Source organism: Aulonocara stuartgranti (genome assembly GCF_965226115.1).
Source record: "Aulonocara stuartgranti genome assembly, chromosome: 19".
In the NCBI taxonomy this organism is placed as follows: domain Eukaryota; kingdom Metazoa; phylum Chordata; class Actinopteri; order Cichliformes; family Cichlidae; genus Aulonocara; species Aulonocara stuartgranti.
The window spans coordinates 25,341,418-25,368,127 of NC_138955.1; the positions used below are offsets into that span (position 1 = coordinate 25,341,418).

The following is a 26,710-nucleotide window of genomic DNA, read 5'->3' on the forward strand; positions in this document are numbered from 1 at the left end:
TGGAAGCTATAGTTTCCCTGGAAAAACTCTACAGTCATGAAAATTGTAATTCGTGGAGACAATGGGTTAAAACAACTCTATAAAAGAGGAACAAAGTGGACGGTATTTAGTCAAAGGGTATTGCACAATATGCCTCCTTAACTCAAGCCACAGTCAGTGAAAAGAAGCACAAAACAGTGACTGAATCATCAACTCAGTTCAGTTCAATTTTATTTATACAGCGCCAAATCACAACAACAGTCGCCTCTCAAGGCGCTTTATATTGTAAGGTAGACCCTACAATAATACATACAGAGAAAAACCCAACAATCATATGACCCCCTATGAGCAAGCACTTGGCAACAGTGGGGACGAAAAACTCCTTTTTAACAGGAAGAAACCTCCGGCAGAACCAGGCTCAGGGAGGGGCGGGGCCATCTGCCATTGGGGAGAGAGAACGAAGACAGAATAAAAGACGTGATGTGGAAGAGACCCAGAGATTAACACCAACTGTTTTTCAGAGGAAATGTGGCTGAATATGACTTTCTGGTTTAACTGGCCTTCAAGGCTCAGAGCATAACTCCTCATTATGGTTTTACCAGGCAGCACTGACAGGACATACATTTTTCATAAAAGGACAAAAATCAGTTTGAATGACCTCTTTGACCTCTCTAAGAAACCATTTTATTAACTTTCTCAAGCTTTGCATTTTAGCTCAGATCAGCTGTAAAATATTCCACGCTCAGGCCCGCTGTGGACCCTCAGCCACGGGTTGATTGGAGCTCATGGCCAGACTTTGAAACAATCCTCAAAAATGACCAGGTCACTGAGAGACACAGCTGAGATGAAACAGGATGACCTTACACTTCTAAGCAATTTTTGAGAAACTGAAATCAAATTTTAGAACAGTGATTCCCTGGATTTACATCACTGCAAAGTCACTCTTCAATATAGTCACATCAATGCTTTTATAATAAAAGCAACACCTACACAAACAGAAAAAATATTGGCACAGAAAATAAAATCAAAATAATTGTGGTACTTAATTACACATGTGAAGGGAAAATTAGAGCTTTTACAGACAGAGTAATTAATGCCTCCCTCAACAATTTAAAAGACTGAAAAATGTACTCTTTAATGACACTTTCTACAATAAGCTGTGAAAGCACGATCACGCAGAGAATGCGTGTTTCATATGAGTTAGTGTGCTAAGCTGTTTTAAATGCAGTGCTGTACACTGGCAGCCTCAAGTGGTAAAAAAGAGGTAACTCACCAAAGTGAAGCCAGAGTCCAGGGAGTGACCTTATGGTCACTAACGCAACAGTCTAACATGTCTCATAAAGAAAGATCACAATGTCAAAACATTCAAAACAAGCCATGGCCAACGTGGGAGTCAACGCTTGTACTAATACGTGATAAATACACCGATCCAGCACGACATTATGTGTACTGGTTTGGTCCAGTCAAACAGACGAGCTATTGTAGCTGAAACTGTGGAAAAAGTTGATGCTGATCCTGAGAGACAGGTGTCAGAACACAAAGTGTATCACAGTTTGTTGTGTATGTTATTGCATAGCCTCAAACTAGTCAGGGTGCCCATGCTGACCCTGTTCACCATCAAAAGCACAAACACTGAGCGCATGAGTATCAGAGCTGGACCGTGATGCAATGGAAGGAGGTGGCCTGACGTGATAAATCATGCTTTCTTTTACATTACATGGATAAAAGCAAGCTGGAGGAGGCAGTGTGATGCTTTGGGGAATGTTCTATGTCGACTAATTTCACATAATAAAGCTACAAGACAGAAACAGTTTTAATCTTCTGTGTTTCCCTTTGTTTAAAATGTACCTTGCCTCACAGCTCATATGGCCTCTAGTCTGACTTAAGGCCATTTAAAATGTTCACATTTTTTTATTTATCTATTTATTTTGCATAGTATGTTCTGAGATTAACAGTGAACCATTAAGAACGACTGGTACTTTGCAGGCTGCATGCAAAAGCAGAAAGTAATTATAGCATGAATACCGACATACATTAGAGCAGCCTCAGAACTGACCAGAGTTCAAACGATACAAAAATCTGTTGAAAGGCTGTTAGAGTTGATCAAAGTTATGCAGACTTGTGTAAAACATTTAGCACAATGAAAACAAAAAGAAAAAATATGACGATAATAACATGATAATGCAAAGGGAATTCCAAGAAATTGGATGGGATGCTTTATAAGATCTGCACATGGTACAAGGACACTCTCCTGATTTTATTTTGTGAAATAATCTGAATAAATGTGTACAGAAGAAGATACAGGACATACCCTCACAACAACACCTACAGCCAATTTAGAGCAGCCGGCAGGGGGAACCTGGATGAATCCAGCATCAGCTCAAGGGGAGCATCCAAACTCCATACAGAGTCACAGCTGAGCAGGAGTTTCAAACTCGGAACATTCTTTCTGTGAGGTGATGGTACAATGCTGCCAAAATAAACAATAGAGGTGGGTATTTTGCACAAAACAGTAATACAGAGGCTTAATGGGTGGTGTGTGAGTTAGCTTCAACCATTAAACATCCCCAAAAAATGTGGAGCGACTTGTAAGTTTTTTACTAAACGTGAATGAAAATGAGCGATCACAGAGGGTTCAATCTTAAGAGACTCTTAAGAAACAAATATCAGAAGCTTCTTAGTGGGACTGTAGTCACATGTAGGTCTGTGTAGCTTCTCAGTCATCCAGGTCACGGCAGACCTAGGAGCTTTAAAAAGAAGGTGACTGGACTTCTCTAAGTTTGTTGAAGAAGTTTCACCTCTCATGCAAGAGGCTTCTTCAGTTCTAAAGAATTAATTACATGTAAGTTTTCATATGATTATATTGTAAGTGCTAAAACGTTAACTTGAATAGAATCTGCTTAAATGAAATTTACTTGATTGTATAAATCAAGTTTATACTTAACGATTCATGATTTTAATAAAAAAAAAAAACCTTTGATGTTATAAATTTCAGTTGCATTTTACTGAAACTCGTTGCTTTGTGCGTGCGTGTCTAGGTTGCTCTGTGGTGATTTATTCCTGTCATGCTCTTTACCTTCTTTTTACGATATCTGGCAGTTCAACATGAGCATCACTGGCGCACAGCTGGTGTTCTGTGGGCCTTGGTGGACTCATGCTTTTGCTGTGCTCCTTTTTTGCAATCATGAACTCAGAACAGGTGAAGATTGCGCGGAAATCACAGAGATAAAGTCTGGACTCCATCACAGCACCGAGGTGGTCTCTTTTATTACACGACAAACAGCTCCTGAGGAGTAACGTGTGCGGACACACACGCACTCGGGGGCTTAATTCTCCGTGTTGGAACACAGCTCAGTTTCCGAGCCTCCTCCTATTGCGCGCTAAGAAGGCGTGTCCAGTGACGTCTCCGAATGGGACAAACCTTAAACGTAGGATTTGGTGGGCTGGAGAGGGACTGAGTGGAAATATTATTGACACACCATCAAGGAAAAAGTTCGTGGAGGAATAACGCGGAGGAATAAGAGCCGAGGTGCACGTGCCGCGTAGTTTATAGTTTCACTTTTACGCTTTCGTTTATTGAGTGTTTGCGGCGACTTTGACGTTTAACCCAAAGAAGTAAAGCGGCAGACACAGCAGCTGATATGTTCCCGTGACAGGTTCGTGAAATGGAGAAAAGTAAGATGTGATTTCTTTTCCACTGAGATGAGCAGAGAGTGACCGCAGCGCGGAAGGGAGGAGTGAAACTGACCGGATCGTTCCCAGTGTAACAGGTGCATCTCTGCTCGGTTCAACAGTCAATTCTGATTGTGCTCTAACCGACCAACTTTACCGATCTCAGAGAGTTCATGGTTTGACTGACATGGGTAAAACTGCTGCGACAGACTTTCTACCAATAAAGGCAAAAGGTTCAATTAAGCTTAAATTTACTGTGTAGGAGATGTGTAAGCATAAAATATCTCATTGTATTGCTCTCAACCATAAAATATGCTTTTGCAATTATGAGGCGTGCAGTGTGAGCAGAGTTGAAGAGAGACATGTGTAACATTTACTGTCACATTACAGTAAATGTAGTTTGCTCAGTTGTTAGGGAATTTTAAGAGGTAAGACTGACATTTTTCTGAAAAGGTTTGGTCTTTGGTTGCGGACTGTATTGGCTCACAGCACAGAGGTTGGTATAGATTACATAAAATAAAAAAAGTTGAATTAGGAGAAAAATCATACCACTTAACCTTTTGGGTTGCCATTAGTTTAATGTGGCTCTGATAGGAAGAAGCCAGGCTTTTTCACGCAGTCAGTGAAGAGAAGTTGAGACTTTTGTCATCACCAGCAAAAATGAAGGTTTTTTTTTGTTTTAATTTTCTAAAACTTTCCCAGACACATCAAATAATAAAAAGAGTGGAGCTGTAAAGGCTCCTGCTGATGTTTTGTGCCCAATTTCAGTATCTTATTCAATGAAATGTTTTAATTGCGATTCCTTGTATTTGTCAGAATTTGTATTCAACCCGTAAAGGACAAAAAAGTCAACAAAAGCCCCCAAAACAAAATAAAGGAAGCAGGTATATATATATATATACACAAAAAGGCAAAAATTAGTTAATATTTTTCATTAGATTTTGTCATTCTAGTTCCATCTTTTAAAAACTCCATTCTAAAGAGGATTCTGGTTTAATTTGTCCTTCTTCACAGTTGTACTGCATTCACTTTAAATCTTAAATCTTCCTCTGTGCAGCTAAAATGTATAGATTTAAAAAACAAACGGTGGTTGTGAATCAACCCAGTCACATTAGTTAATCAAACATCTCCTACATAAAATAAAGACATGTTCTTAGACTCATCCTGCAGATGCCTGATACGTGTGTGTGTGTGTGTGTGTGTGTGTGTGTGTGTTCTGAACCTTAAATGTGGCTTTGCTGTATTTTCAAGTTTCCCTTTTCTTAATCCTGTCCTCTCAGGAGCGTGCATTAAAGGCGTTCTTCCACGTCTTATTACAGCATTGCTGTGGTTTTTATGTGAGGATTTGCACTCTAATCTTTAGACGGCCCTGGCGATTAGTTTATCACATCAACAAAACTGACTATCTGCTTGTGTTCTTCAGGCCACACAGTGGATGTAAGCCTGGCAGCCTCCTCTCCGCAGCCTTGAGACTGCTCACGGTGTAATTATAATCTGGCTGTTACTGTAAATACCAGATTCCTTTTCCACTCGCGAATAACTTAGCTGTGTGGGAGATGAAAATATGCACGTGTGTGTGTGTGGAGGGGAGGATGGAGGGAAGTCCTGCCGTTACTAGAAATAAGATTTCAGGCTTGGTGTACATCCCCTTCCGATCTCCGGTTTTCATTCCCATTGAAAAGAATTCCACAGTTTGGCAACGAAAACTCTTCAAGGTCACTCTGCTCCCCCCAACCCCCACCTCCTCCCAATGCAGCCCACAGGTCGTCCGTCACCCGATATACACGAGAACACTATGTGACTAAAACATGGCACTAGTGAGCCCATAAGAGGTGTGCTGCAGTCTTCTCCCTGCAGGCAGGTGTAGCACCAGTAAGAGGACTGTGTGCCGTGCTTTGTAGTGCCACGGAGAGAAGAAGATCGGAGTGGGATCAAACTGCACATGTTCAGAATGCTCGATAATGATTCATTTCAGAAGGAAACTAGTTTCATTTGGCTTCTGATGTCTGTTAATCTGAAACTGGGCGTCAAACTCGTGTATTGAAAGTTGCAGACTGACAGGTTTTTTGCTTTTGTAACGTCGAATCCTTGATGGTTGTCCCGCCCTTCTCTCATGGGGTACACATGTTAACAGACGCTTTATAGATGCTGAATAAAGCCGCTGCCTCGTGAAAGATATACGTTTTGGAGTGTGCACTGTTTAAATATGCAGTGCAGTCTTCTTTAAATTAGTGCACGACTATGACCCAAATGCGTGTGGTGTATACATTTACAAAAGTTGTAACGTGACAATACAGTATTTTGCTTTACTTTTATTTTATACGTCTAAAACAGTGCTCTTCCTTGCTTTGGATTCTTCCTGTCCACAATCTGTTTCATGCTAAATACACACTGAAGAAAATTAGGCTGTCTGAAAGGATTAAGAATAACAACTGTTTTTTGTTGTTGTTGATCATCATAAATAAAATGCTGATGATTTTACATTTAGTCAGACTGATGAAACCTGTCAAAGATCCTTGCACTTTAAGGCTCACTCAGTGTGCTGGTCTATTACCCGCCCTCTCCTTGTGTTTGCTTCCTCTCCCTTTTCTTTGCTCTCTCTCCTTCCTCCTTCACTCATCCTCTCCCTCTCTCAGGTGTGGCAAGTGAGAGCGCTTAGTGATAGCTTTGTCCTTTATTTGACGGAGGACTGGTGTTCTAGAATCTGGCGTCTTTATTAGGATTTACTTGTAATTTAGCTTTTCTTATTGTGTTGCTTTTGGGAGGGAAACAAGTCTTGTTGGCAATTTGAACCTTGGGCGTGGCATCCTCTTTATGGATGTACTTCGTAATGAACAGTGTTACTGCTGATGCTTTGATCATCAGCCGATCTGCTGGTGATTGCTTGTTGGCTTGTGGAGGCACTATCACGTGTTATTTTTTTATATATCAAAGAATGAAAGAATTTATTTATTAGCTGGGGTTTTAACTGACTTTAGGGTTATTTTTTTCTTGTTTTCTCTTTTTTCGCCATCTATTTTGGCACATTTTAGCTTTGATGAATGTTTGATGACATGCTTTGAGATATATTTCAGACTAAAGAACAGTACTGGTGGATATAAACCTGCATGTGTGTGTGTGTGTGTGTGTGTGTGGGTGCAGATTGTTTTAAATGTATTTATTATTTAATATATTTTATAGGTGGAAACTTACAGGAATTGTTGATTTGCCATTTAGAATTTTTATAGCTCGCCCAGGATTTCAAATGCATCCAGCTAAACTACATCTTGAAAAGGTGGATTATTTGATGATCTTATATTACAGATTATCTTAATTTGGCTCATAATCTGCTTTCCATGAAAAAAAAATCTTAGCAGCCAGGAATAGCACAGTTCTCCCATCATATGAGCCATGCGAGTTGTCACTTCCAGTTAGAACTTGAATAGAAATCAAAGCAAAAGCAGGTTGCACAGATTTGTGAGTTGGCCCTTTTAGCATTTAGTTGAAGTGACCAGCATTGTATCCAGGCAACCATATGAAAAACCACTCATGTGATTACCTGACTTCAACTAAATCTGTGGGGAAAATTGTGAATCATAGTGTGATTCCATCCCAAAAAAGAGAAAGCTGACTGCTTCGAAACGAAGCACAGCGCCACTGTGTCAGTAAACCTCCTCATCATTGGCACATTTATAACTGGTGCACAGAGTTTAGCTGAGATTTCCAGGTTGAACAGCATCGTTTAACTGAAACAACAGACTTTAAGTAGCTTTGCTGATTTTTGGTGGAAATGTATGTGTTACCGTTATTAGAAGCAATTTGGCACCTTAAAATGGCACTGAACACAATGAATGGGTTTTGTTAGATGTCGGTACCTCAGGTAAAAAGTTTGACCTAATTCTGCAACAATCAAAGTAATGGTAAAGAATCCATATTTTGAAAAGGTTAACTTGTTAGTTGTTAGTTTACTAGTTGTTAATTTTTAGCTGCTTCCCATTTACATTTAACAAAATAAGTATAATAAATTTAAGAGATTTTTTTTCATTTTATCAATTATTTAGATCATTCCTTTATGCCCTGTGAAGGTAAAATATATTTTAAAAACACTGGTATACAAAGGATTCAACAAACATCACAGGTCTTTCCTCCCCACTGCTGTCAGACTCCATAATAAAGACTTTAACTGATCAAGCACACACATCCATACATATGCAATAATACTAAGTGCAATAATCCTTTCTGTCATCGTTGTATTTTTACTCAGTTGTATATAGTATTTGTATTTGTATTCTATTTTTATCTTATTGTATATTTATTTTATTTTATTCTACTGTATATAGTATTTTATTTTATTCTATTCTGTACAGTTGTGTACTGTATTTATTCTTATTGTATTCTAATTTTTGCCTCATAACTTTTGCACTGTCCACTTCCTGCTGTGACAAAACAAATTTCCCACGTGTGGGACTAATAAAGGTTATCTTATCTTATCTTATCTTAATACATCTAAATAATTTCATTACTATAGAAGAAGAGTGTTATGGAAGCCTTATAAACTTTGGGTAAAGTGTGGTATAAAAACAAAAATTAAACAAAGATATTAAACACAGAGTGCTGACTTTGAAAGAAAGAAAGACTGGCTGCCACAAAACAAGTAGCACGTTTGAATAAATTATTGTTGTTATATTATTATTGTTAAAGTTTATCATCTTGGGCGTATTTGCCTGCAGCCGGCATCTAAAGTTCAAAACTGCTCTCCTTCACTTTGCAGTTCAGGCTACAAACAGCTGCTGACGCCTGAAACTGTCTCATTCGGCTCCGCTGTGGATTTAATTCAGTTTGCTCGGATTGGTTCTTGTCACTCTGGACTCTCTGTCTGACTCTTTAATACATATATTTGTATCTGAGTGTTGATGTTTTTTGACAACCTGACTTGGAGTAGGTGTATCTGATGACTTATGGTCATGCACTGGTGCGTGCGTTTATGACTTATTGTGCTGTTACTGGTGCTGCTGAGTGCTGCATTATTTTCACAGTTCACATTTGTAATGATTTCCGTTGAATTTGTGTGGTAAATGTAATCAGAAAAGTTATTGGTAATGTTATCTCAGATATTTTAATCACATGGATACATCCATGTGCAGTTTTGCTTAATTAAAAAGAGAACTTCACAGTGTTTTCTAAAATTATCTTACATTTCCAGCCAATTATCAGCGTCCTTAGCTACTTTGACTATCCATTACGTTGGAGATCAGTGACCCTGATGTTCAGAAATATCTTTTAGTTTATACAGTTAAACAGCTGCCATTTATATTCTTTTGTGTTGCCTCTAAAGACTATACAGTGGACACAATGTTAAAGTGGAAGGGGCCCTATTGCGCTCATTTCTGATTTTCTATATTTTTATTATTTGATTCTACTAGTTTTGCATGATTCACAACTGCAAATAATCCTCATGTAATTAAGATGAGCACTGATGTAGCCCTCTCAATGCTATTTCATTCCTCTCCCTTTTATGCCAGCTTTCTCCTGATTGGCTGCCCCTTGCAAGTAAAAGATGTGGCCAGCAGGTGAGTGGGGCTTCTTTGATGTGTTAGTTTTTAAGTTATTTCTGCTCCACAAATCAGGTGATTGCTCCTGGATAAACCAGTTATCCAGTTTAGGAATCAGTTACTTTTCCATATAGAGTCAGGTGTGTATTTACTTGAGTTTTCTTTGTGTTGTATTACAATTTGTGTAACAAAAACGCAAATACTTTTACACAAAACTGTAGACCAGACTTAAATATTGGCAACCAACTTTATTTATGGTAATTTTCTATTATCAGAGGATGAATGAATGAGTATCAGAGGCACATAACTGTCCTCTACTATGTAAATATATATATTTTTTCAAAGAGGCTAGTTAGCATATACTTACTTCAGAAGATGATCCACCAGGATAGCCCTATTTTTTCTGTGTACCGCCTGTTTGTTTGCTTAGCAGATACACTTGTACATGTTAACAGGATAACTTGTCCACTATTAGCAGATAAACTTGTTTAAAATCATGTAACCATAATCATATGTTAACACAAACTGAATACTATAGATAGTTTGTTGATTTTCTCTTTGCTTTTTAATCAAGAGGCCATGAGCTAACCACTTTATTTAAAAAAAACAAGTCAGTGTCATTTAGGGTAATGCATGAATGCACCGGTCTCTTAGATGTTTTCTGGTAGCTTTTGAATTCAGCTTACAATTACCGATACCCTGTGTGCACATGTGACATGATCCATGCATATCAGGGGTTTCGTTCACACGTACTACATTTTTAAAGTGAAAAAGATTATATTTGTTAGGTTGATATTAAACATTTTTGCATTAAATGATCACTGTTTGCTCAGGTTAGGAAATGCACATTTGTAAATTATTTTACATGTTCAAATTAGCCAAATTATGCAGATTGCCCACTCACTAGATCTTATTCATCTACTTAGTTACTTTCTTAACCAAATTTTGCCTCTAGTGACCTTTATTTCTCAATTTTGTGAAGACTCGTCAGAAACTAAAGTTGTAAAATGATACTGCAGTGAATACCTTTGATAGGTTACCAGACTCAGTTCTTGCTCATGGAAAATAACTTCTGTCTGTCATCGTGGCCTCTGTAAATCAGTTTAAAATGTATGTCAAAGTGTAAAGTGCTGTGCAAAAGTCTTGACCCACATGTAATTTCTCTATTTTTTGCTCCCAAGGAACCAGACTTGAGATTTAAAACAAAAAAAGTGGTTTTGAGCTGTAGTTCTCCAGGCTTTCTGAAGGTCTTTCAAGTTTTTCTTTGGGCATTGGCTGCTTTTCCACTCATTTACAGGCCAATCCTTGTAGCTGACTATTTTTAGAGGAATAATCATGAAAGGCACCTGTCTCAAGGGATGAACCAGCATTGTGTGTACACATAACAGATGGCTTAGCAAGGAGCCAATTCAAAACTGTATCTTTTGCAGTCTTTTGCTACCAGCCAGCAATAAAACCGTATAATTTATTCTCATTTCTATTTTTAGATAGATAAACAGAGTTTGACTGGCATCAAATGGAATCTTTCCACAAACGAGGTGATTTTGAGCTCAACTGGGAGAACCTAGTCAACTATTACTTATGTACTCCACAAATCTGGCTTTTATGGAAGAATGGCAGCTTGAATACATCATCCCGACTGTGAAGCATGGTGGTGGTAGCGTCATGATGCAGTGGTGCCTTTTTTCAACAGGAACAGGATAGCTGGTCAGAGTTGATGGGAAGATGGATGGTGCTAAATACAGGTCAATCCTGTAAGAAGTCATGTTAGAGGCTGCAAAAGACTTGAGACTGTGATGGGGGTTCCCCTTAATCACAGTATACTCACATGTCCCTGTTAAAATGCAAAAGAATCTGTGGCAAGCCTTTTAAATTGGTGTTCATAAATGCCCTCCATCCAATCTGACTGAACTGAAGCTATTGTTCATAGAAGAATGGGCAAAAATTGAAGTCTGAATGTGCAAAGGTGGTAGAGACATGCCCATGGTAACTGCAGTGACAGGTGGTTTGGTATGGTTTTGACTCAGGAGGACTGAATACAAACGCACTTCACACTTTTCAGACTTTTATTTATAACGAATTTTGAGCATCATGTATGACATCACTTCCACTTTACAATTACAGTATGCACTACTTTGTGTTGGTCTGTCGTATAAATTTAAAATAACATTTAAGTTTGTAGTTGTAACAGGACAAAATGTGGAAAAGTTTAAGGGTTGTGAATACTTTTTCAAGGCACTGTATCTACTGCAGACGAATAGTGTCTGAAGATCATGTCCTTAAGAAAAAAAGGATTCTCTTTAATTCAACTCAATTCAATTTTATTTATATAGCAGTCACAACTGTTGCCACTAGGGATGGGTACCGGTGTCCGGTGCCATCATAAACGGTAGTAACCAGACCGAAAAGCAGCGCACATTTCGGTGCTTTATTTTGGTGCTTTTTTTTCCTGAGCTGTGATACACTTCTAGCCAATCATTTTACGTTTCCGAGGATAGTAGGCGGGTCCAGGTACGTACGTTCCTTTAGAGCAGAGCTACAGATTAAAAATGCCCAAGGCGAAGCGGTCAAAGTCTGGCTGTACTTCACAGCAAAATATGCAAACTCAGCAGCCTGCAACAAGTGCTTTAAGGTGATACTGTGCAAAGGAGGTAACACCTCAAATCCGATGAAACACCTGACGACGCATAGCGTTGTTTTTTTTTTAAAGCCGAGAAATGCGCCGTATTTGATGGCAGCAGCAGCCGTTCTTCTCTGCGTGAGTAGCTTTATGTTGTTCGTGTGTAATTTACGTTGAGTAGGCTAACCACGTTATTACATTAATGCATGTAAGGTGAACTAGCAAACATCATCATAGCTACATGCAGCTGTCTTCTTGTTTGATGGCAGATACTCCCTTCACCCTGGCCAAAAAGGCTAAAATGACCAAAGAAAAAGAGGGAAACAGCTAAACATGAGAGGTTTTTGGACAAAGTTTGTATTTTTTCCATTGTTTAAGCACTGCTTCCAGCCAAGAGTGATACCATATATGCCCCATAGCTGCAGAAAAGGCTAACATTGTTATCTTTTTACAAAAAACCAGCTGAATATGAGAGGTTTTTGGCCCAATTTTGTGTTCTCCATTCTTTAAGCACCGGTTTGAGCACCGTTTGAGCACCGGCACCGTTTCAAAAGTACCGATTTGGCACCGGTATCGGATAAAACCTAAACGATACCCATCCCTAGTTGCCACAAGGTTCACTTCACTTCAATTCAATTTTCAATTTATTTTTTTTATACAGCACAAAATTACAACAGTCACCTCAACCTCTTGCAAAACCAGGCTCGTGGAGGAGCAGCCACGACTGTTTGGGGAGGAGGAAACAGGACAATAGACACGCTGCGGAAGAGAGCCAGAGATTAATAATAGCTAATGATTAAATGCAGACGGGAGTATAAACACATAGAGAGTGAAAAGAGGAGCATGAAGAAGAATGGTTCATTGCATCATGGGAAACCCAGCAGCCTAGGCTTATTGCAATGGAATTAGGGGCAGAGAGACAGGACAAAAGGCAAACTATGGAAGAAAGCCTGAGTTTAATAATTGCTTATGGTATACGTTAGTGGTGCAACGGCTCAAAAATCTCATGGTGACAAAATTTTAACATTTACTTATTAACTTATTTAAGTATTTTTGCCTTTTAAAAAACTCAACTATAATTGCTTATGGTATACTCAACTCAAGACTCATTCCACGCAATTATATAAAAACAAATTAAGGTAAAATATAGGGCAGTACAGGGCTTTGTATCTACCACTCCGTAGCTTTCCGTTTCCCTGGAGGTCCACCCGTTTGTAGTTGGGCAACAGAAGATGACTGGGACAGTTCAGCCATAACTTTAAACTTTTCCTGCTCATACATGCTTGGAACGATCTTGCGGGATATCATAGCGTGTCTCAAGCACGTTCATCATAGATTAAACCCCTTGTTTTGCACAACGGAATACGGCCTCCCGTCTGCAGCTAAACACCCCAGTAGCTTTTGTAATAGCTTTAGCCCGGGCGGACTGGGCAGCAAAGGGCTGCTTAAATACTGCAAACTCCTCTACTCCTCCACTTGGACCGCTAGCGCTGGCCATAACTATCGCTTGACAGACCCACCAGATTCCTTTTTCGAATCTTTGGATCATGTGCGTGCCGAACCGTGGAGTGGGATCGGTTCGGATTATGGATCATTCGTGATCCGTTGCACCACTAGTATACATCAGGTCCTTCAGTTGATCCTTCTACTGTTCTACAAAGTCTCATCAAAACTTGTCTCAATGGAAGGCCATTCTTAAGGAAGGGAACTGGACTAACAAACGTTTGCAACAGAACTTTGAAGTTTTTGCTCAGATTGTCTCGCCGTGGAGGTCAAGAGAGGTCACTGAGTGTAGTCATCTATAAAACATGATGTAGGCTGTGTCATGGTTTGGTGCTGGATTTTAGTTGTGTTGGAGATCCTGATGGAATTTACGGACTGATGGAAATATGAACCTGCGAATGCAACAAAGTACAGTCAAAAGCACAGATTCGACATACAATACCATTTGGAAAGTATCTCATTGTCAACTACTCCATTTTTCTGCTTGACAATGATTTCGAACACTCCCAATACAATATAAGTAAACCAGGATAGAAAAACACACAACTGAACACTCTCAGCCAGGGACTAGGCCTCCTCAGAGCTCAGACCTCAATGTTATCAAAGCAGTTTATGATCATCTTGAAAGAAAACAGACAGCAATAAAAATCCAAAGAAGAGCTTTGGAATGTTCTTAAAGAAGCCTGGAGAACTATTCCTGAAGACTTCTTAAAGAAATGTCAAGAAAGCTCCTCCAAGGTTCAGGCTGTGTTGAAGAATAAAGGTGATCATACCACATGTTAACTTTCAAGCTTGTTAGAATTGCACAAAGTCTGTTTTTGCCGTATATACTGTATTTCCATGTATGTCACATTTCAATAAATTTCCTATTTTGACTAAAAAGTGTGCAAGCCTTGAGGGCTGGCTGAAGGCACAATACTGTACGTTATCTTAAAATCTATATACTCTTTCCCAGTACTGCATTTTGATACTGTTCTCTGTTAGGCAAAAAACTCTATGGTGGTAACCTATTAGGCAAGTAATAGGTCAAGATCACCTCTAGATGGTCAGGAACCAGCAGCTTCACCAGCTTCTCTTCTTGTGATCAGGACAATTTTTTAGTTGCGTAGCAATTCTCCCTTGAGCCCAAATGATGCTTGATGTTCTGGGCTTATATTTAGAGAGAACAGGTGTCACTGGAAGCAACAACAAAATATAAATATTAGAGGATCAGTTATTTATTTTGACTGTCTGATTCATAGACAAAAACGATGGATGTAGCTTCCTGGTTGGAAAAATTAGGCCACTGCAGGAATACTTTAACCTGCGTCTTAAGGCCACCAGATGTTGGCAACCACCTAATGACCAAGTCATTTCCTAATGAGTTTGTTTATGGTCTGACTGAAGGTACAGTCAGAAATAAGTCACATAATTGGTCAGTGAATATAGCTAGCAGTTCCAGGAAGTGGTAAACTCACTGACAAGGTTATCGTGAATAATTATTTGATATAAGGATTTTTATAATTAATTTATAACAGTAGGAAAAACCATAAAGGTGCAATTAGCTATAAAGACTTAACACCACTTTTTGCACCACTTTTAATTTTTTTCCTGCTCTTGAGCTTCACATTTATTTGAGGCTAATAATTAATGAAAATAACAACAACAAAAGAATTACAGAGAGTTCAGCAACAGCTCCTATCATCCTCAACTTTCTTTACCCCTGCTTGTTTCTGTTTTTGGCAAATAAACCTTGCTGGGACAGCAGGTGTGAAATCCTCTCTCGTCGTTGTGTCTAAGTAGAAAAATGTAGCCTATAGGTCTAGTCATGTACTACTGACTTGTGACACAGTAAGCATAGATGGGCCAGTTGTCCCAGCTTTGTAGCTTAGTACTCGCAGTACTAATCCGTTCATCAATTTCCCATTTCCCTCCACTTATCCCATTCCGGGTCGTGGTGAGGCTGGAGTCTATCCCAGGGTACACCCTGGACAGGTCCTCAGTTTGTCACAGGTTTAACTACAGGCACTTTAGAATCACGAGTTAAGCTATGAAGCACGTCTCTGAAATGATCACATACTCACGTATCAAATTTTAGCACTTGGTGTTAACTGATTTAACACCATCCCTGAGGTATTTTTTGCTACTTTTACACTTAAATTTGATGCTTAAAAGGTTCAGAAGAAAAATGGAATGCCTTTCACAGGACATGGCATATTTCTCTGGAGAACTCTGCTACAGTAAATGGGCCAAACCCATCTGGCAGGTAGATGGAGTGGCAGCAGTGACAGGTGACAGCTAAAATGACTCCACATCCCGACACTGTAATCAGTCTGTCCGTTCTGCCGTAGCCTCTCTGTTTCGACTTCTCTGCAAACCAGAAGCAGAAACTTCCTCCTGCTACTCCTGCATGCATGTAATCTGTCAACCTCTTTAATTCGGCGGGCCTCTCGTCCTCCAGCAGCTCCTTGTCGGCTTTGTGGGATTGAGAGAATGGAGGGATAGAGGCTGCCTAATAGTTTTGCCGGGAGCCTTTGTGTTCCGGTATGTGTTACTGGCTGGGAACCTTTTTCTGACAGGGGGAGCTTCTTTATACAAGAGGAATAAACAAGTTTTTAATATACTGCCTAAAGAAGGACATAGTTTAATCCATTTGTGGTCAGGTTTCATGATTTTTTTGTTTAAAGTATAACAGCAATGCACCCCCTACTTTTCACAGATTGTCAGAAGTGTTTGGGGTTTTTGATTCTGCGACAAAGATGTTTTTGTTGGTGGGGATAAACCGACTTTGGCCATATTTGGAGGCTGGTAGATGAGTTTAGGTTACATGCTGCACCTTTTCAAAAATGAAGTCCAGTATTGAGCTTTAGAATGAACTGTGCCATATGCAACATTTAGCTGGGTATTTATTTATAAAAGTTTATTTTAACTCGGGAATTTTTTCTCTTTAAAGTTTAGACGGTATGTAACTGATTTACTGGCTGGTTATGCAGTGACAATAAGCTTGAAGCAGCGACACACTCCCAAACTTTTAAGTTCACCGGACAATGCATGGTGTCACTGTCCTCTGCCTCTTTCATTTTGCATTAAGGAAACTTTGGTTTTGTCAAAGGTTGTTTCTAACCAAGCGGCCGTATGCGCATGTATTAAATAAAAGATGCCCATTTAGGTGAATATAGACTTCTACATCATGCTTTTTATTTTCTGTTTTTACTACCCAAAACAACTGATATTATGAGTAACCACTTAACTAAAAAAGATCTTTTTTAGTCTGTGTTTTTCCCTTAAAGTTTGGTCCTACAGGGTCTAGATGTTAAAAAAATGCCTTCATTACTTGACTGATAAAAAATTATGATACTTAATGTTTTCTCTTTTTTTCTGTTTTAGTAGTAAGAGTGAAAAGTAGAAAAAGACCAGCATCTTCTTAAAAGACTAAAACATTTTAACAATTTTAGCTTTTATGAAAATTTGAGCAAAATAAAGGCAAAGCCGTCCTGATTGTTCAATAGCCCGGTTCTTAATTATATGTAAATGAAAGGAAGCAGTGGAATTAAACACTGGGTCCTTTGACCCCTTGTTGCCTGACTGGTGGTTTACCATGGAAAGCTGCCATGAGCACCAGTGTGTCCAAAGCTCAAACTTGAGCGCAACATTCTGACAGAAGAGCTTTATTCATAGTAAAAGCCTGAGTGTTGAGCCACACAGCTCTAGGAATTAAGTGAGTTGTTTATACTCTTTTTTTATGTCTTTTAAATTAAGTGTGAAGTCATTTAGTTAGAACATTTGGCTTTTTTTTTTTTTTTTGAGAAATACTGAAGAGTTGCAATCAATTAGAGCACAGCAGTGTGTTTAAATTTGGCAAGTCTGAGAAAATATTCAGATGTGAAATGTCAGGCAGAGTGTTGGCAGTTAGCTTTACTATAATTGTGAATCTTCTGTTTGGTCTCTGTAGCAGTTTAATTTTCTTTTCCATTCCTGCTGCTTGTTCCATAAACTTTGATCTGGTCGTGCTTAGCTCTTGCAAGTCGTATTTCATGGATGCAATAACGCTTTAATTATGCATATGAGTAAACTGCACTACAAATCTAACAAAAGAATTCTCAAAATTCCTTGCAAGTAGCACCAAACGTTCTTTAAGTACTGCACGTGCTATCAAGCTGCTTGGTGTTGGTGAAAATATGTGCGGATATTTGTGCTAAAACACAAAATCACTTTATAACAGCAAACATGTCCTACAATGCTGAGTTTGTCCTCCAAGGCAGTTAAGTCATAGGAGGAGTTGCAGTTGACAGAAGGCAGATGACCCAGCTGCAGTCCCAACAGCAACACTCAAGTCATTTCTGGGTCACTAGTGGGCAGAAGAACTCAGTAGCGAGCCCACAAAAGCACATAGGACTAATACATTTTGGCACCGTGTTAGCAAAAAGTTGCCAGATGTACATGTCATGTACATTCCACTCCTGACAACCAGTGTTGGTCAATTTACTTGAAAAAGTTATTAGTTACTAATTACTGATTACTTTTCCAAGAAAGTAAGTACTTTAGTGATTACTTATTTTCAAAAGTAATTAGTTACTTATTTTTTAAAAAGAACCTGAATACATAAAGCAACAGACCTTTCAGCCCAATTCTATTTTTTTATGCATAATCCATCATATAAAACTGAATAAATTTAAAGCTTGTTTTATTAGTTTTAATCTTTAAACTTGATGCACATTGCATCAAGCAAAAATTTAATTATATGCAACAGTCTTTGACTTGAAGAAATTTGTTTAACATTTAAACCTATTTTCTGCATATTCCAGCATATAAAATGTAATAATTTTTGTGTTTACACTCACTCTTTCAAATAGATGCAATGAAAACACAGCAAAGGATAAATAAAATCAAAGATTCAGCTGCACTAGGTCCTGTTCCTCTTAAATCTGTTGTCACCTGTTTAGCAGGAGTGGGGCCGGTGGAGGTTTGCCCAGTGCCGCAGCAGTCATGTCAGTTGGGGGATCTGTGGGTTTCTCTGTGAATTTCACATTCCCGTGCCGGCGTGCTAGGTGCTTGCTCAGGTTTGAAGTTCAATTTTTTGCTGTAGAAAGAAGTTTTCTTCCCACACAGTGTGTGAGTGTACAGCGCACACTAATGTTTTTGTCACTTTTTACAGAATCAAACTCAAAGTAATGTCAGTTCAGTACTTCCACGCTTTAAACGCTGCATGGTTGTACTCTCTCCCACACTCCATATTATCCATTATTGGTCTGCACACATCTGTTGCTGCCACGGACGTTGGCAGCTCATACGTCATTGTCATGAGACACTCACAAAATCACGGTTTAGTAACGCAGTAACGCAGCGTGCTTACGGGAAAGTAACAGTAATCGAATTACTTTTTTGCAATAGTAATCCCTTACTTTTCTCATTACTTGAAAAAAGTAATCGGATTACAGTAACGCGTTACTGCCCATCTCTGCTAGCAACATATCCCTACATAATTTCCTTAAGGATAATTAAATTCCTGATTGTGATTCTGATGTCAGAGAACACACATTATCGTCTGTTCTATCCCATATGGAAAAGAAATAGTAAAAACTTATAAAAGACTTGCTTAAGATGTGGCCTACTTCATATAGTGAATCATATAAGGCTTATATGATTTACTCATGAAAGTGGCCACTTTCTCATTACTTTCATATATTGTTTTAGTAAGTATCCAAAACATACAAGTCATTTATATAATTTTTCAAGGGATCTTATATCTGTTTTTACTCTTGTATGCTTTTCATACAAGTTTCACACAAGACAGAAACAAACTTTATAAGATTTATATATATATCTTTTCCATATGGGATAGCTTCATATCTCTGCTCCTTGGCAGTACAGCTAAGAGAGATTTCCTGATTTAAACCGCTAGTAAAAATTTATGAAATGTATTTGAACCAAAATACCAAGCTTAAAACAGCAGCTTCAATTACTGTGTAAGCTGTCTTCGGATCTGATGTCAGCGATGAGCAGATATTTGCTTCTTCTCGTCAGATCAGGTGATTATCATGTTCAGCATCATACACATTACTTACAGTGCCCTGCATGCACTTCTAAAATTGGATGGTAAAAGCTAAATGATAAATAATGCTAACATATTATGGAAAATACATAATTACTGTCTCTGTTTATCTTAACCATCTACCTGCAGCAAGGCAGATGTCTGTATGTATGGACATCTGACCTGACTTAAGAGCTATAGGTTTCAACTCATGGTGTCCACTTGGGTTCAGTGAAACCCACTAGTTAAAATCAAAGGCTGTATTTCTTGGACGTATTTACTTTTTGTGAATGGAAGTGAATGTGATGGCCTCGAAGGACCCAGGCTGGGAATTAGGTGAGAGGTGACGTTCGTATACAGGGTGCATTGTTTTTGCTCAAGACCACTTTGACCTGACCTGCGTTATACACACATTGACTGTTCATTGACTGACTAGTACACAGTAACAGCGTTGAACTGCCGACGTTTTTCTTGTGTTTTATAATTTATCCTTTTGTCCAAGATACATTTGCATGTTATTATGACTTTTGGTCTCAGCTGACACTGTGAAGCGAGTGAAATGTAGCTTTATGTTTACTATCCAGGCCATGGATTGTGGCCACGAAGTGGAAAATAGAGCAGCGTTTAAAACAAATTAAAAACAGAAACATAAGAGAACACAGAGATCTGAAACACAAAGCGTTATTCATTGTATTATATTTAGCTTTTTCTTAAATTTTGCCATATTTTGCTTTTTCTCTATCTCCATAGCCACGGCACTACTGTACCTTCAGATTCTTTGCTCACCTAGGACTTCATGATGCACGTAGGGCTTGAAAAAGTGTTTCCAAATGTACTTAGATGTACTCACTCCCCTTACCTGCCAGCTGTATGTTTCTACTTGTCATTCGTGGTGTGTGCGATTGACTGTGCAGAGGTACCAGCTGCTGAGCTGTTGATTCTGGCACTGATTAACCAGTGGATGGCTTTGCTGGCATAGTTTGCTGGCACAGTTTTGCAAGCCAAGTGAGGTCAAACAGGCAGATCATTTTGTGCTTTTATATTCTGTCTCTGGAACAAATGTTCACAGTTTAATCACACTGCTAATAAATACTGGGTTCGTCTCTTCACCTTCGGCACAGTAAGTAAGCTGTTACATCATTTCACTGGGCTCCACAAACTGTGTGTGTTCACGCGCGTGTGTGTGAGAGAGAGAGAGACACATGTTCAGTAAAAGCAGCATGTAACAAAGTCTGTGGGAATATTTAACAGATGTCAGTTGTTGGTGTTAGCTAACAAAGCAAAACACCCTGCACTAGTAGTTCAACTGCTATAGCAGTTGAACTACTAGTGCAGGGTGTTTTGCTTTGAGTTATTATAGTTGTATGAGTTATTATACTGTAACCGTTTGGCCTTCTTATTGTGTATTGTGTGATTTTGGCAGAGTAGTGCAATCTAAACCAATTACACCACAACATCTTTTTTTGATAACCACTGTTTTCTTTGCACGCTAACGAGAAAAAACAGAATCTCGTGTTTCTCATGTAAGAGCGTTAGAGTCCCAGTGAGCAGTGGTTAAAAGTAAAACTTTAGCAGACTAATTTTTTTCACTTAGTCATGAAACATGTGTCTAGTTTTTATCTTTCAAACACAGCAGGCACCCAGTGTCTGCTCCAGGTTTGCAGACTAATATTACCAGAGAGCAACGCACTCAGCAGACCAAAGGGCCTGGATCCTCTCTTAGCTTCACTGAGGTGTTGGAACCTTTCTGCTGAGATTCTTGTCCAGATTGACATCACTGAATCATTGAGTTGCTGCAGATTTGTCAGTTAAAAATCCATGATGTCCATGAATCTCCCACTACATCTTCTGCCACATTATAAAAGTGCCCTCATGTTGAGATGCTTTGACTGAGATGTCTGAGTACAGTGAACTCAGTGTCAACCTTTGATGCATAGTTTACGCCAAATTTGGACCCTGTCATCTGAATGAATTAGACCAGGCAACCTTTTTCCAATCTTCTTCCAATTTTGGTGATCTGTGTGCATTGCAGCCTCAGTTTCCTGTTCTTAGATGATGGGTTTGGTAACCAGCGTGGTCTTCTGCTGCTGTAGCCCATCTGCTTTAAGGTTTCAGATGCAGTGCATTCATTATAGAAATAGTAATGTTGTCTTCTTAGTTTTGTTCATGGTTCTTGTTAGCTATGCATATTCAATATCAGTTGTAGAGTTTTAGGGAAGTGCAGACACAAACATTTTATTTTGGTGAGCTGCACATTTTTAACATCCTTACACTATTTATTACTTTTATTCATTGTTTTCAGTGTGACTATGTAAAGACATTTTGCTGACTACATTAGAAATTGATTTCTTTGAAAACCAATTTTTGTCCTGTATATTCATCCAGGGATGCTATTTTATCTAAAAGCTACAGGGTGTTACTGAAATTATTTGAAATGGTAAATGAAGCTGTGGCATCATCTGTCAGCGTGCTGTGTGAAATCTAAATAAAAACAGAATGCAATGATTTTACAATAGAACATTAAATATTTAAACTGAGAAAATGTGACGTTTTAAGAGAACAATTGGCTGATTTAGATTTTGATGGCAACAACACATCAGAATTATTGAGGCAGAGTATCCATATTTTCCATAAAGAAATTAAAATTTGTCTGACCACAGAACAGTTTGCTACTGTTTAATTTCTCGATCCCATTTGGCTTATAATTTGCATGATAGCGCTTTAACCTGCATTTATTGCTAGCATAGTTCACGGTGTTCTTGGACAGTGACTTCTGGAAGCGTTCCTGAGACCATGGAGTGATTTTTAATGGCGCAACCAAGACTGCAACTGAGGGTCCAAAGTTTACAGGCATCCAATATTGACTTTAAATTTCATTCAAGTCAGTTCAATTCAGTGCAATTCTATTCAATACTATTTATCACGCCAAATCACTGTAACAGTTGCCTTACGTTATATTGTAAGGTAAAGACCCTGCAATAATACAAAAAAACCCCAACAAACAATGCCAACAATCATATGACCCCATATGAGCAAGGAAAAACTCCCTTTTACCAGGAAGAAACCTCCAGCAGAACCAGGCTCAGAGAAGCGCCCTGTTTCTTGCACACAGATTGCAGTTAAGCTAATTAGCTGCTAAATGTTTCTTAAACATTTTTTTAAGTACCACTAAATGTGTTTCTGGCATCACATTTAAAATGAGCTAATATTTTTTAAGAAACACTAAAACACATTGAAAAACAGCACCTAAGATGTCTGGAACATGTGCTGAGGATGCCACAAGGAGCGACACGCCCACATAACAAAGAGCGACACCCCCTGAGAAGAGAAAGAAAAGTTGGAGAGTGACTGAGCTGATTGAGCTACTTGTCTTTAGTAGAGACAGGCACAAACAGCAGCAAGAGAACAAGAAGTTTCAGCCTTATGTCCAAAGGACTAATGGCTAAAAATGGCTCTTCGTAAAAGAGCGTTGTCAAGAATGTTGACCCCTTTAGTGGATATGTTAATTGGTTAATTGTAGAGTTAAATAGGGTTCTGTGTTAGGACAAGTTCTGTTTACATTACATCCTTCCTATATAGCCTTACCCTGGGCAGTATAATTACAAGGCATAGCATGTATTTTCACTGCTATGTAGAGGATACCCAGCTTTATCGTTCCACGACGCCAGATAACACCCTGTCTTAGAGTGACGATGACCCCAATACAGCACTTAGGTCTCAGATTGTTGGCTTACTCGTGTTTCTTAGGATATTTCAAAGTAGTATGGGAGGCAGATCCTTCAGCTATCAAGCCACTCTTCTGTAGAGCAAGCTCCCAGCTTGGATTCAGGAGACAGACACCCTCTCTTTAAGATTAGGCTTTAAGACTTTCCTTTTTGCAAAGCTTATAATTAGGGCTGGATCTGGTGACCCTCAATCCTCCCTTATCCTCCCTGGCTCTTTTTCACAGCATGTTTTTGTCCTGTTTTCCTCCCCTCACCCCCAAACAGTCACAGCAGATGGCTGCCCCTCCCAGAACCAGGTTGTGTTGGAGGTGTTTTCTTGTTAAAACTGAGTTTTTCCTTCCCACTGTCACCAAAGTGCTTGCTCACAGGGGCTGGTCTGATTGTTGGAATTTCTCTGTATTATTATAGAGTACTTTCCGTACAATATAAAGCACTTTGAGGCAACTGTGATTTAGTGCTATACAAATTAAGTATTCTTAAGGAATAATTCTAGTGCATTGCTTGTATGCTTCACAGTAATGAGGCTTTGTGTTGCAAACTGGCACATGCATGTTAGGTAAGTGGGCAAGCCACCCTGGTGACAGATCCTTGAAGCAGTTGACAAAATAGACGACTAGTTACTGTCTTGGTCACGCTCCAGTTAGGTTCAATTTTAAAAACATTCCCTATTTCTCATCCTTTTTCACCGTGTTAACTGTTGTCTGCCTTTTGCCAAATTAGATGATTATGTCTTGTCAGTTTTGGACTGCAAAACTATAATTTTGATGTCTTGGAACTGGGACTGAGTTAGTGCATTCTGAACATATGGACTTGTTCTAAGATGGTGAACTGAAAAGCTCTGAGCTACATAATTTGAAAAAATAAATTCCTTGGTATAAAAAGAAAATCTGCTATGGTCGATATTGTAAATATTGGTATTTGCTCAGAATTTGCAGCAGTTAATTATTTTAATATAGTGTTTCTTCCCTCTCTGCTACAGGACCCGGCCATTCGAGAAGATGCTATAGAATATCCACCTGCATCAAATCATTCATTCACAGCAAATACAGTATATTCCCCTGACATGACCTCCTCCCCTGCCCTGGATGCTAACCCGTTACCCCTCCTTCAGCTTGAGGAGGTGGACTCCAGTAAAGCCACAGAGAGGGTGAGCTCCCCAGGACTTCTGCCTGCTATGTACAGCCCTCCTGTGGGCATGGACAGCCACACCATCTGCATTCCCTCTCCATACACAGACAGTAACCATGACTATAACCACGGGCACGGACCTTTGACCTTCTACAGCCCCTCCATGCTGAGCTACACCAGGTCACCCATCACTGACAGTCCATCATCTCTGTGTCCTCCCCTCAGCCCCTCAGCCTTTTGGCCTTCTCACACTCACCACAATGTACCTTCACTTACTCTGCACTGCACTCAGCCTCTAGTTTATAATGAACCCAGCCCACATGCACCCTGGTTGGATCCCAAAGTTCACAGTATCAGCCCCAGCAGGTAAGATTACTGAGAAAGCACTGATGAAAGCTATTCTTGTGTCAGTTAAATTTAGCTTAAGTGGTAGTAACATTCAAAGACCTAGTTTTCATTCTCTTTTACTTATCCTTGTGAGGGTTGAGGGTGGGGGCTGGGGTGTAGGGGGTCACATAGAGACAGACAACAGAGCTCTAGAAGCTCTGGCAGACATGTTTTTGGCAAAAGACTTGGCATTATATCGGCTAGCAGCAGCAACTATTAATGAAAGCTACTATTGCGTGCTTTTGGACAAGAGCCAGATCTTTGCTTTAGAAAAAAGCATCTTATTGGTAACTTGCCATACTTTGCACAGATTTTAGGCAAGGCAAGGCAAGGCAAGGCAAGTTTATTTGTATAGCACAATTCAACAACAAGGTGATTCAAAGTGCTTTACAGAGACATTAGAAACAAAAACAAATAAAAAGCATGATTTAAAATTGATTAAAACAAGCAAACAAACTAATTAACTAATTAACAAACAAACAAACAAACAAACAAACAAACAAACAAACAAACAAAATAGTATATAAAATCAAAACAGATAAAATCAGAACAGTAGATAAAATCAGTAGTTAAATGTAAGTTTTGAAATTTAAGCTTAAAAGTGTGGATTTGGTGCTTTATTCAAATGCAGCTGAGAACAGCTGAGTCTTCAATTTGGATTTAAATAAACTGAGTGTTTCAGCTGATCTGAGGCTTTCTGGGAGTTTGTTCCAGATATAAGGGGCATAAAAGCTGAATGCAGCTTCTCCGTGTCTGGTTCTGACTCTGGGAACTGATAAAAGACCGGATCCAGATGACCTGAGGGATCTGGAAGGTTCATATTGGGTCAGACCATTCAGAGCTTTATAGACCAGCATCAGAACTTTAAAGTCTATCCTCTGACGGACAGGCAGAGCTGGACTGATGTAGTCCACTTTTTTGGTCTTAGTGAGGACTCGAGCAGCAGAGTTCTGAATGAGCTGTAGTTGTCTGACTGCTTTTTTTTAGGTAGACCTGTAAAGATGCTGTTACAGTAGTCAAGCCTACTAAAGATGAATGCATGGACTAGTTTTTCCAGGTCCTGTTGAGACATTAGATCTTTTATCCTTGAAATATTCTTGAGGTGATAGTAAGCTGATTTTGTTATTGTCTTAATGTGTTTTTCTAAGTTTAGATCTGCATCCATCACTACACCCAAATTTCTCGCCTGGTTTGTGGTTTTTAGATGTATAGATTGAAGTTCTCTGGTGACCTGTAATCGTTTTTCTTTGGGGCCAAAGACTATTACCTCAGTTTTCTTTTTGTTTAGCTGGAGAAAATTGTGGCACAGCCAGTCATTAATTTCCTCGATGCATTTACCAAGAGCCTGTACAGGGCCTTGGTCTCCTGGTGACATTGTGATATATATTTGTGTGTCATCTGCATAGCTGTGATAGTTTATTTTGTTGTTCTTTATAATCTGTGCCAGTGGGAGCATGTAAATGTTAAACAGAAAGGGTCCCAAGATGGAACCTTGGGGAACTCCACATGTGATACTTGTCTGCTCAGATGTGAAGTTACCTATTGATACAAAGTATTTCCTGTTTTCTAAGTATGTTTTGAACCAGTTTAGTACAGTTCCTGAAAGACCTGCCCAGTTCTCCAGTCGTTTGAGTAATATGTTGTGGTCAACTGTATCAAATGCTGCACTGAGATCCAGTAAAACTAAGACTGACATTTTTCCACTGTCTGTATTCAGACATATGTCATTGAACACTTTGGTCAGAGCGGTTTCAGTGCTGTGGTTCTGTCTAAAACCTGACTGGAAGGCATCGTAGCAGTTATTCTGTTTTAAGAAGTAATTGAGCTGTTGAGAAACTGCTTTTTCAATGATCTTACTTAAAAATGGGAGATTTGAGATCGGCCTGTAGTTGTTCATTTGTGTCTTGTCAAGATTGTCCTTTTTCAGTAAAGGTTTTATTACAGCAGTTTTTAGTGGTTCTGGAAACACGCCTGATATTAAAGAAAAGTTGACGATCTGTAACAGGTCTGACTCCAAAGTCTTTGAGACCTTTTTGAAAAAACGTGTTGGCAGGACATCTTAACAGCAGGAGGAGGAGTTCAGTTGACCTAAGATGTCCTCCAGGTCTTTGCTGTTAATAGGGTGAAATTGTTTTATGGTGTTTAAACAGTTTTT

The 26,710-nt window shown here is 39.1% G+C and overlaps 1 protein-coding gene and 1 long non-coding RNA gene across 5 annotated transcripts in view; one reads left to right on the forward strand and one right to left on the reverse strand.

Moving 5' to 3' along the window:
* Positions 1 to 268: 268 nt before the first annotated feature.
* LOC309696126 lies at positions 269 to 3,147 on the reverse strand. The gene is made up of 3 exons (XR_014273342.1): positions 3,056 to 3,147; positions 2,291 to 2,449; positions 269 to 417 (listed from the first exon to the last, which is right to left on the reverse strand). It is a non-coding gene; the product is annotated as an uncharacterized lncRNA (long non-coding RNA).
* Positions 3,148 to 3,523: 376 nt separating this feature from the next.
* The window catches only part of esr2b (estrogen receptor 2b), a 68,427-nt gene continuing 45,240 nt past the window's right edge, over positions 3,524 to 26,710 (forward strand). The window contains exons 1-3 of one of the 4 annotated variants that reach the window (XM_082517237.1): positions 3,551 to 3,635; positions 9,153 to 9,200; positions 24,020 to 24,534. In XM_082517237.1, coding sequence (XP_082373363.1) covers positions 24,104 to 24,534 — 431 coding nt within the window. In that variant the 5' untranslated portion in view covers positions 3,551 to 3,635; positions 9,153 to 9,200; positions 24,020 to 24,103. Of the gene's footprint in view, positions 3,750 to 9,152; positions 9,201 to 24,019; positions 24,535 to 26,710 lie in introns of all 4 variants that reach the window. The other 3 variants (XM_082517236.1, XM_082517235.1, XM_082517234.1) reach the window with 3 other exon arrangements.